This window comes from Sycon ciliatum, chromosome 7, assembly GCF_964019385.1.
Source record: "Sycon ciliatum chromosome 7, ocSycCili1.1, whole genome shotgun sequence".
Lineage (NCBI taxonomy): Eukaryota > Metazoa > Porifera > Calcarea > Leucosolenida > Sycettidae > Sycon > Sycon ciliatum.
Genome location: NC_088649.1, coordinates 31,529,520 through 31,541,115, shown reverse-complemented (window position 1 = coordinate 31,541,115; position 11,596 = coordinate 31,529,520). Strand labels below are relative to the sequence as shown.

Sequence of the window (11,596 nt, the reverse complement as noted above, 5' to 3'; positions counted from 1 at the left end):
GCTGAGTCGAATGGTCTTGGTCCGAGGAAGCTGAGACGCTCCCTTCCTACTTGAATCCCAATCGAACTCGCACACTTCCACCGAAACTGGGTGACTGCGCCCTACTAGATGGGGATTTGTATGCAAAATGTCACTAAAAGCGCCATTATAAAAGCACGGATGACCGTGATTGGCCCATCTGTTGTAGTCTTTTGGACTCTGAGTCGACTGGTTTTAGTCCGAAAAGGCTGCGATGCAGCGTTCCTCCTTTATTCCCAATCGAACATGGTTGAACAATCACGTGCTCATGCGTGCCCAAATCACCTGGTCACCATGCCAGCAGGCGACAACTTTCCCACCAAGGCTGTTTCATGAAGCGTTTCAACCCGGGTTCAGTTCGACCCGGGTCAGATTTCAACCCGCCATGTGCACAAAATGAATGGCGCGTTAACATGACGCATTGCGCTTGACCCGGGTTGAAATCAACCCGGTCAAGAAAATCGTACAAACGTACTTCTGTGCGTATCTCGCGCCAGGTTTGAACAGCACTGCACATGCAAATTTCGCAAATTTCACGTGACCATACAGGACTCTAGAAGTGGATATTGCGTGCCAGCGTCATGTGCCTCTGTGGGGCTCGCAGCACATTCACAGCTCACCTCACTGCTGATCCTGCCTCTGCTGAGGTTGTTGTTGCAGAAGGTGGCGTTGCCCGTTTTTGATATTATGGACATGTGTTTCTGTGGAGAAGGCGGAGAGCCGGAACGCAAACAATATTACTTTATCATTTTGGTCATCTTTTGTATTTTCATGACATGATTGTATCGGTTTATTAATTTTGCCCGTACAAGAGGCTTCGTAATGTTAAAAAAATAAAAAATTGGCGGCATATCCGTATTTGACCCGGGTCAACTGTCTTTATGTAAACGCTCACCTATTTTGTCTATCGTACAGACTTTCAACCCGGGCTGAACTCGACCCGGGTTGAAATTTCTCATGTAAACCTTTGATACAACAACCAGTGCTGGGACCTCCACAGCAAGCCATTATCACAACGCTGCACACCAAATCCAGGATATCCTCAAAAATCGGCAAAGATTACCAACTAACTTGCCAAAGTCACTAAATCAACGTCAACTACAGTAATCAAGCCACATATCTGCAACGTCACGAGGGTGCTGGCAAAAGTCCTGCTGCACGGCGGCGGGCTTTTGCCCGCCGCCATGCAGCCCAATACATGGCTAAAAAACGTGATTTTTGGAGCAAAATTCTGCACACTTTCGCTTGTTTCCATGATACGACAAGTTGCGCACGGTCTGCTCACATTCAAACACAATGCTGCCAAAAAATGACAGCGTGCAACAAAAAAATCTTTCCTTGCAAGGGCACATTTTCGGCCATAACTCTTGAACGGCTGGTCAGATGGAGACAAAATCTTCATAGATTTTTGCAGCTACAGAGGGAGTTTACAGTCCATTTCAAAACTATAGACGCGTACCTAGGCAAAAACCCTTATGCCAGCATCTATACCACATAAAATCTGTGATCACTTTGTGCATAATTTTTTCCTAATTGGGCGTCTGTTATCCAATCGTTTAGAAACTATAATTATGAGAGTAATTGTGGAGCGGACCTGAGCAATATGCCGAAAACTATTCTCAAAAAGGTTCCAGCCAAAATTGAAATATTTCAAAAACCCTTCGCGTCTATAGTTTTGAAATGGACTGTACCTGTAAGTAGTTAGTGCGGGGCAGGTTCTGGGCCACTTTTTGACCTTTGACCTTTGGGCCAAATAAGGCACACTGTGTCGGTCGTGCTTGGTCTGGCCCCGGGACTCCCCCAGGGTTTGACCTTTGACCTTTGGGTTAAATAAGGCACACTGTATCGGGCGCGCTTGGTCTGGCCCCGGGACCCCCTAGGGTTTGACCTTTGGCCCTGCCATGTCATAAATGTCATCATGTTCTTTTCCGTGGCGACCGTGCACTTGTGCACGTTCGGTGCATTCGCACCGGGGAGTAGTAAAATACGTACTACTCCCTGATTTGCACATCGTAGATGTGCAGTGACATATTGCGCATGCGCGCATAAGTACGCGGAGCGTGCGACCTTCAGTGGCCCTGCGGAAAAGACGTATACACAAGGTGGACTAGTATAGTACACGTGTCATTGTAGGGTGATAGCCGACCTCATATACGCTGTACGGGGAGATTATTTCCTCAGTATGTTGTAGGCAGTGCTGGAGGTGACGTGACGATGGCGGAGCCAAGTGCAAAACGATCCAGGCAGCCCAGATTGCCCACCTCGAGTGCCGTGCGTGGTTTTTTGAAAAAGTTTTCTTTGCCAGGTTCAGGCACTGATCCTCTCGTCTTTTTCAGCAGCCATCATGACGAGCTCCGACAGGTTCTGCTCGAGGAGCTTCAGTCTCACCCTTTCAAGGTGGTTTTAGTTTTGAGGGTGGAGATGACACGAGAGTCGGCCACGGGTAGTACGTCTGCCGTCCCGTTTTTTAGAAGTAGACCGGCTCGGATCCTCAGCGAAGGGGATATTGATAGTGCAGTCAAGACGATGGTGGCGAGGATCACTGGTCTTATTGATAAGTGGGTGCAGAACGGATCCAACTGGACCGTTTCTCGAGTGAGGCAGCTGGATGTGTCGACAGCAAAGTACACTCCTCTTCGAGGTGAGTTTCTGTTCATCCGACAGTGTTTGTTCGAAGCCTGTCGAATTTCTTGTGGAAAGTTGTAGACGTATGTTTCGTACCAGATGTACAGTTTTTCGTGATTGTCGAGAGGGTGTAGTTGTGATGTGGTGTTACTCTGAGCAAAGCCTTCGTTGTATTTTTGTGGTGTACTGTAGGTGGTGCAGCTGCTATCCCGCCGAAATTAGAAAAAAAGAAGGCCATCATTAACGTAAAGAACAACGATGACAGGTGTTTGATGTGGGCGTTGTTGTCAGCGCTGCACCCCGTCGAGCAGCATGCTGAGCGTGTGTCCAGGTACACCCAGTATGTGGAGGAGCTGCGGTTCGACGGTGTAATGTTCCCTGCAACGCTCCGTGATGTATCCAAAGTGGAGATACAGAATGGTCTTGCAATCAATGTGTTTGGCTACGAGTCGAATCTGTACCCACTGTATCTCAGCGAGCGACAGGAGACTCCCATCAACCTGCTTCTTCATGAGAACCACTTCACATGGATAAAAAACTTCAGTCGTGCATGTGAGAATAAGAACAGACACGCAACACACTACTGCTTGCGATGCCTCTCCGCACACAAAACAGCAGACTCCCTGCAGCATCACAGCGAGAGATGTCAGGTGATGAAGCCTGTGCCAGTAGTCATGCCCACAGCAAAGGACAGCATCCTCAAATATACAAATTTGAAGCACAGGATGGTGGCTCCATATATCATTTACGCTGATACGGAGGCCATCATTGAGCCGATGGAGGAACAGCATGGCAGCAGCACTGTACGCACAGCACGTCATGTACCATGCAGCATCAGGTATGTTTTGTTGTTGGTGTTGTTTTTGACTAATGTTTGCTGTACTCATACCTGCACAGTGCTTGCTGTTATTCCTTCTTGTCTTGTTCACAAATTAGGTGTTCGTGTTGTAGTATGTGCATTTTGTGTGATTCCATTTTTTCAAAATCACTTATTCTTACTTTCCCTCTTCTTTTATGCTCTTGTAGATATGCTGCCATCCGATCCAACGGTGAAGTCCGTGGTGAGTTTGACGACTGCAGTGAGAATGCCATTCACAACTTTTTCGACAGTCTCAAAGAGTTGGAAGGCAGTATCCAGGAGGATTTGGCGGATATCAAGCCAATTCAGATGACGGCAGAACTGGAGCTTGAGTTTCAGAACGCAGTCAACTGCTGGATATGTGACGCAGTACTTGGAGAAGATCGTGTTCGTGATCATGATCATCTCACTGGTAAGTATTATAATTTTTTGTTTATTTTTGTTGTTTTGCAGTTGTGTGTAGATATGCGTATGTGTATAGTGCATTTTCATGTCTTTGTAGCTGTTTGCATCTGTGTTTTATCATGGTGTATTGAATTGTATTGTCTGTGGTATCACCTTCACTGTAGATGTTTACTATGTTTGTGTATTCCCCTCTTTCTGAATATCTGCACAGGCAACTACCGTGGTGCTGCACACTACCAGTGTAATATTCAGCTGAGTATCTACCCAGATCGCCAGATCATTCCGGTTGTGTTTCACAACCTGAAAGGGTACGATGCCCACCACCTCATCGCCCACATTGGTATGACCGAGGTTGAAGAGGTGGAGTACGAGGACTCTAACCAGCGTAAGCGGATTAAGAAGGTTGGTGAGATCAGTGTCATCGCCAACAACATGGAGAAATATATTTCATTCAAGTGGCGTCAGTACCGCTTCATTGACTCCATGGCCTTCTTGAACTCCTCTCTGGACTCGTTGGTGAGCAACACCCCGGAAGATGCCTTCAAGCTTACTCGTACATTGGCCCATCATGACCTTCTCCTGCGTAAGGGTGTCTACCCCTACGAGTACATGGACTCCTTTGCTCGGTTTGATGAGACACAGCTGCCACCTAAATCAGCATTTGAGTCTAGTTTGACTGGAGAAGGTATCAGTGATGCCGACTATGCCCATGCTCAGAACGTATGGCAGGTAAGCAGCTTGTGCCTTCTGTATTGACCCTCGGAATTTCCCTGATGCCATGCTTTTTGCATTATTGTGCTCTACTTATGACTTTTGAATGCTGTTGTGATGTGCTCTACTCATTTTTTTGTACTCATTGCTCTCTATCTGTGGATATGTGGATGCTTGTGTGTATGGATGTGTGCATGCGTGCGTGCGTTGCTGCTTTTTGTTTTGTTTTGCAGACATTTGAGTGCAGTACAATGGAGGCCTATCATGACCTCTATTTGCAAACAGATGTCTATCTTCTAGCAGATGTCTTTGAGCATTTCCGCAAGACGGCATACAAGACGTATGGGTTGGATCCAGCCCATTACCTTACTCTCCCAGGTATGTTCATCAGTCTTTGTTGTTGTCCAATGCATTCTCTCCTTTAGATGGTGTTCTCTGTTAGTATTCTTGTGCTTTCTTGTCGGTGTATTTTTATACTTTTTGCATGGTGTATTGACTTTCGTGTTTGTGTTCTGGTGTGTTGTATGGTGTTATGTAGGATATGCATGGGATGCTCTACTACGGTTCACCCAGATTGAACTGCAGCTGCTCACGGATGTAGACATGCATCTGTTTGTCGAAGCCGGTCTACGTGGGGGCATCTCAATGGCGTCGCAGCGGTACGGCAAGGCCAACAACCCAACGATGGATCAGTACAATCCTGCCGAGCCCACATCATACCTGCTATACCTTGATGCCAACAACCTGTATGGCTGGGCTATGTGCCAGAGTATGCCGACGTCTGAGTTTGCCTGGTGTGACAAGAACCTGTCCGAGATACTGGCACACCCTGTAGATTCGAGCACTGGGTTCATTGTGGAGTGTGATCTTGAGGTACCTTCTTCGCTGCACCACTACTTCAATGATTATCCACTCGCACCGGAAGTGATGAGAACATTCTCAGATAAGCTATCACCATACCAACAAGCACTTGTGGAGGAGCTCAAAGTGTCAGCCGTAGATGGAGTCAAGTTGACACCCAGTCTCCTACCCAAGTCCAAGTATGTGTTACACTACCGTACACTGCAGCTGTATTCGCGTCTGGGCATGGTGGTGACCGCTGTTCACAAGGTGTTGGGATTTCAGCAGAGTGCCTGGATGGCTCCCTACATCAATCTGAACACTGCACTTCGCACGAGGGCTACAACCGACTTTGAGAAGAGCTTTTACAAGGTAAATGCAACCGTTGTGTGCAGTCTCGTATGTTGTTGTTGTTGTTTTTTGTTGTTGCATGTATGGTGCAAGTGTGACGTTGAGTATGCTAATTGAAAAATATGCTGATGTGAAGGAATGGCATGATATGATTCTCATGTGTCATGTTTTTCCTGTTTGTGTGCTGCAGCTGATGAACAACTCAGTCTTTGGCAAGACGATGGAGAACGTTCGTAATCGAATACGCATCGATCTCTTGCGAGAAGAAAGTGAGGAGCAGGTACTGAGGGCAGTGAGCAAGCCTACATATGTGCGGCACGACATTTTCCCGAACGGGCTTGTCGGAATAGAAAAGCAGCACACTGAGATCAAGCTCAACAAGCCGGTCTATGTGGGTATGTCGATACTAGACCTGTCAAAGGTACACATGTACTCCTTCTACTACGATGTGCTGAAGGAGCAGTACGGTAGCAGAATCCGGCTGTTGTACACCGACACCGACTCTGTTATTGTGCACATAACCACCGGTGATGTTTATGCAGAGATGGATCTGTCTCTGTATGACACCAGCAACTTTCCCACTGACCATCCTCAGTACACTTCTGCCAATAAGAAAGTGGTTGGCAAATTCAAAGATGAGCTTGGTGGGAAATCCATGGTGGAGTTTGTAGGTCTAAGATCGAAGATGTACTCCTACATCGGGCAGGAATCGGCCAAACGAGCCAAGGGTGTGCGAAAGGCAGTCCTGGCAAATACCATCACCCACAAGGACTATGTAGATGCACTGCTCAGTCATCGTGTGTCTGCCAGGCCTATGACGGGTCTCCGATCACATTGCCACACAGTGTATGAGGAGGTAACCACCAAGGTGGCATTGTCTCCATTCGACTGCAAGCGGTATATACTGGATGATGGCATGGCCACACTTGCATATGGTCACAAGGACATTTAATGGGCAGGACCCCACATTGAACATGTTTCATCATTTTCATGCAAAACTCCCCGCCATTCTTCTGTCTAATATTCCTCCTTTCTTGACGTGTGGAGCTGGCTCCAACACTCTACATTTTTGTTAAATATTTCAGGCTTGTGCCTCAATTATATTGCAGGATATAGTGCATTGTGCGGTATAATAATCTTCATCGCATCATAAAATATTACCCTACATACTTTGGTTTGCAGTGTGTGCGCAGCATAGTCCATATATCATCAAATTGATCAAGTTCAGTATCTGCGGGCATATATTTCCCCAGCTTGAGAAAATGCTTATATACTTGCGTAAATTTATGCTCACAATGATGACATAAAAATGAGATTAAAGTCCATATGATGGCCAGTATGAATGTAGTTATGATGCTTGTTCTTTCGGCTGGTGAGGTTTGAGTGGATTTCTCTGCCACCACATTGCTGGCTCCGAACAGCACTGGTGCAAGCAGGAGTAGTTGTTGAGTAAGTTTAACTTTATTCAAACGCCCCTTCACTTTCTCATAGGCTTCGCTGTTGCTCGCAGTTGATGGCTCGGCTGATGGGGTGGCATTGCTTGAGGAGTCCATCTTGATCTTACTGTACCGGGAATTTTTTCTCACATCCATTCAACCATTAGTATGAGAAAAATTATGGCCAAAAAGGCTGAACGGGGATGAGTCCATACTGAGCGATTTGACCAGTTGAAGTCGTGTGTAAGGGTGTTTTCAAAACTTTGCCAACCTCCTTTTTCCGCCAACCAGGGCGAAACATTGGTGGTCATGTAATCTAAGTGCCAGGTCATGACATGATGTACATAGTGCAATCCCAGTTCCGTTGAATTCTCCATACAGATGTTCGCTAACTCGCTGCTGAATAAGTACAGGGCCACAATTTTAACATGGCTGATACCGTTTTTAAATAGTTCTTTTGCAAATGTAAGAAATTGCGTACGACCCGTTCTGGAGTTGAAACACAGTTGCTGCATCAGCACCTGAAATCTCGATCCACTGCACCTGACTAAGCGACACACTCGTACCAAAACTCTAGAAAGCCGAGATGGTTTCGACTCCGGCGACGATACACATTGTGGTAGGTCTACATGACCTTGTTCTGCCAGTCGATCAGCAATAACAGCAGAAAGCAGATTTCTTGCAGTAGTCTGCATTGTGCACTGCATCATCGTTTCCCTCTACTACTATCCTTGGAAATATACCTCATTTCTTTCTGCGATACCCATTGGTTGAACTTTTCGGGGTATCCCTTCCACTTGACCAGCAAACTACCCTTACGTCTTTTCAACACCTTATCGATTCGAAATGTAGCTTGCGCAGTCTTCATGAGCTGCTGTTTGTAGAAGCTTCCTGTGATGGGTTCATCGGCAAGGTCTTTCACTTTGTAGGTGACCGGATAAGTGGGGAGAACCTTACGAATCACAAATACCTCTTCGGTCCAGTTGGGTGTGTATCCCTTCGCAAACATTCTTTTTTCCACTGTAATGCGAACTTTATCTCCGACTTGAAAGACAGGCTCATCCGCAATGGGCTCATACAGTTGCTCAATCGGTTTCCCTAGGGAGGCTTCCATGGGGGTCATCCCAATTGTACGGTGTTTACTATTGTTGTAGTTGTCGACAAGTTTTTGCAGCACATCGATGTAGACGTTGGTCGAGCGAGCGGTGAAGTGCTTCCACATACGAGATTTTAGCGTTCTGTTGAAACGTTCAACGACGACGGCTTTTCCTTCATTCTCTGTACTGTACATGTGAATGTCGTTTTTCTTCAACCACTCCTTGAACGTTTTGTTATAAAATTCCGAGCCATGGTCCACCCATAGTAGCTTAGGTTTCCGATTGGTTGTGACGGTTTTAAAGGCTGAGACAACACTATCCCCGGTTTTGCTCTTAAGTGGCACACTCCAAGCATACTTCGTGTATATGTCTATAACATTGAGAATATATCTAATTCCTTCGTTATATTCGCTAAAGGGCTGCATTTCTACGAGATCAGCACTCCATACATCGTCCTTGCCGTAAACGTCCACTTTTCTGCGTGGGAAATGTACTCGCTTAGGTTTATGTAGCTCATCGGCAAGATCATCTTGCCAATCCCCACCAACCATGACTTGATCGTTGTGAAGGGTATCGTGAGAGAACGTACAGGAGAGGAATTCCAATACTCCGTCTATACCAGTCTTTGAGAAGACTTTCGCTACCAGGATGGCATAACGTCCGCAGACCGCTGTGCTTCTATCTTGAATGACTTGCGTATTGGTGTACAGGTTGCAGCCGGAATAAACATTAAGAAAACATTGTTTTAGTTCCGGTTCTTTATAGTCTTCGGCCATCTGCATCAATGCACGCCCGAAGCTGTCAAATATCAGAACATTATCGCCTTCCCTACACACCGTCAGCCAATGGTGTCCCCCTTCGGGTTTGTCCAATATCGGGAGTATGTTGTCCGTGTTACACACACAAAACTCGCCATGGTTTAAGGCAGGCAGGAGATCATAGCTAGTCACACCTCGGAACCCGCGAATGTGTTTCAGCGCAGACTCGATGTCCACGTTGCTCAGCTCCACATCCATACCTAGTATACCAGGGATTTTCCTTTCAGAATAGCAAGTGTTCGGTAATAGGGACTCCTTGTATTGCTAGCCACTTGCCGATTCTTGAAGACACTTTTGATAAAGGTGGCATCATCAGCCATGTACTCTTTGAGACCTAACATAAATTGTTCTGCGTTGATAAGTTTTGCTTCTTTGGTTCGAGTGTAGGCGTTGATCATATCTCCTATACCGGAATATTTGTCTGCGGATCCTGGTATGGCTAGAAGCTGAGTTCTTATTGCAGCCAATTTCACATTACTCCTCGAGTGGTTTGGAAGCGCATTAAGGTTGGCTGCTGCTGCAATCTGCTGGAATGGATAACGCGACAGGTGAAACTGATTGATTTGGTTGACCAGAGTGGCATAGTCTTTGAGGATTTGAAATTCGAGGGTATCTCTAGTGTTTTCCATTCTACCTCTGAGCCCCTGCTCATCCTCCTGATAGACTTGGTGTAGTTGCGGCCTTGCACTGAAGTGGCTGCTTTGCAGAAAGGCTTCCGGTATCTTATGGTCTACTAGGAGTTTACCAAATGTATTTATCACTATTCTATCAAACTTTGGCTCCATGGCGGTTTGCAGTGGGATACTAGCGGCAGAGATGTTTCGCCTCATTCTAGCCTCTGCTATGGACCCTCTTGCCATTCCAGAACTCTGATCATAATCGAGGAGATTCGATGCAACAGCATTAGTAACCGAGGATGGGTTTATCAGATCCGGATTGTTCTTAAATGTTCTATCATACATAGCCTTTACTCGAGGGTTTGATTTCACTTGGGAGATAGGAAATGGGCGATCTTCTTCGGGGATATAGGCCAGTGCTTCTCTCACTTGCCCGGAAAATTTCTTATAATCTCCACCTCGTACTGGAGGAGTACCTTGAACCTCCCACACGGTGTCACCTTTACTCAGGATATCCTGGGGGTTTTGTAATATCATCTTCATGGTCTCGTCTCTCTTCTCTGGTGGTATTGGGTGAGTACGGCCGTTGCACTCGATGCAGATAGGTTGGAAGTGCACCCGTATTCGCTCCATTTCTGTACAACGGGCTTAATCAATCTCATCCACTCCTACCCCCCGTGCTTCACAGCCAGCAATCCACTCAAAACTATCAACTTCGGATTCGATTTGGACAATTAGTTTTACTCTAGGGAATGTGACCTCCCAGGTGTCTCCAATCTTAGTGACGGTAACCGCATCCCACTCACTGTGGGTGGGTATAATGCGAACACTGACACCATCCATACTTACTATAGGCAGAAAATATTTTATTCAAACACAACCTTCGATGTTATAGAATCACAGTGAGTATAAAACTCATTGCGTGATGCATCGACCGCTAGAAAGGGTCTCCAACAAGCTTCTAATAGTTTTTCATAGAGTTTATAGACAAGATTAGCTTTCAAACAGGATCCGCCAAATAAAGTATGAAGATAGCGTTTGATGTTGGATTTATCTGTAAAGCGAAAAAGATAGAGGAAGTTGGTATTTATCTTCATATCTTTGATGTTATCAAAGCTTTGAGAGAGAAAGAACACATTAAGTTCATAATGATGGCTATACATGGTGAAAAACTTGTAAAGACATTCCCTCTGACTGCCATGCTTCAGTCCCATGACACGTATATCATCTATAATGACAAAGGACTTGGGCTGAATGTCCGTCTCTTCGATACACTCAGGCATTGCACTGTAATGTTTCAACTCCGTGCCTTCCTGCCTGTATTGCTCCGGTGAAGTATTGGAGATGACGTAAAGTCGTTCCGGCTTTACCTCTCGAAGTATTTCCTTGAGGTAATGGGATTTCCCCATGCTGCTCTGACCCAGAAATAGCACATTTTGTCCCCATGTTTGGAGGGAGGGGAGAATCTCAGAGTACTTGGGTTGAGATCGTAGAGACAGACCTGCTACGCGGAGTAAAGAGGCAGACCCTCCTTTCAGAGACAGCAGTGATGAAAAGTCCATACTTACTATAACGAGAAAAAATTAAATGTTAAAGCTCTGAGGTATAAACGAAGGGTTATGGGTATTTTCTATGCGAGTTCGGATACGGTCAGTAATGGTTTCTGGAGGGTTTGAGGATCGTCGTCTTCTACCTCTCTTCTTAGCTCCTGACTTGATGCCGGACTGTACTCTCGACTTTGCATGTTCAAACAGCTGCCTTCCCAGACCTTCAACCTCCCTCTTCAAACCGTCTCCTTTGCGCTTCCTTGCACGTTGCC

General features: G+C 46.1%; 1 protein-coding gene across 2 annotated transcripts; it reads left to right on the top strand.

The window, feature by feature from the left end:
- Positions 1 to 1,748: 1,748 nt before the first annotated feature.
- Positions 1,749 to 7,156, top strand: LOC135821329 (uncharacterized). 2 transcript variants are annotated; one of them, XM_065334389.1, is made up of 7 exons: positions 1,750 to 2,659; positions 2,836 to 3,481; positions 3,670 to 3,914; positions 4,119 to 4,636; positions 4,852 to 4,996; positions 5,157 to 5,830; positions 6,000 to 7,156. In XM_065334389.1, exons 1-7 carry the CDS (start codon positions 2,233 to 2,235, stop codon positions 6,759 to 6,761), a joined length of 3,417 nt encoding a protein of 1,138 aa, XP_065190461.1. In that variant the 5' UTR covers positions 1,750 to 2,232; the 3' UTR covers positions 6,762 to 7,156. The 2 variants fall into 2 exon arrangements, with proteins under 2 accessions (XP_065190460.1, XP_065190461.1); XM_065334388.1 differs by having other exon boundaries at positions 1,749 to 2,659; positions 3,670 to 4,636.
- The last annotated feature ends 4,440 nt before the right edge of the window (positions 7,157 to 11,596 follow it).

Excerpts from the sequence above, each read along its gene's own strand:
- LOC135821329 (XM_065334388.1), top strand. The coding sequence starts at position 2,233 with ATGGCGGAGCCAAGTGCAAAACGATCCAGGCAGCCCAGATTGCCCACC. Across the intron at positions 3,482-3,669 it reads CATGTACCATGCAGCATCAG|ATATGCTGCCATCCGATCCA; the intron begins GTATGTTTTGTT and ends ATGCTCTTGTAG. Across the intron at positions 5,831-5,999 it reads TTGAGAAGAGCTTTTACAAG|CTGATGAACAACTCAGTCTT; the intron begins GTAAATGCAACC and ends TGTGTGCTGCAG.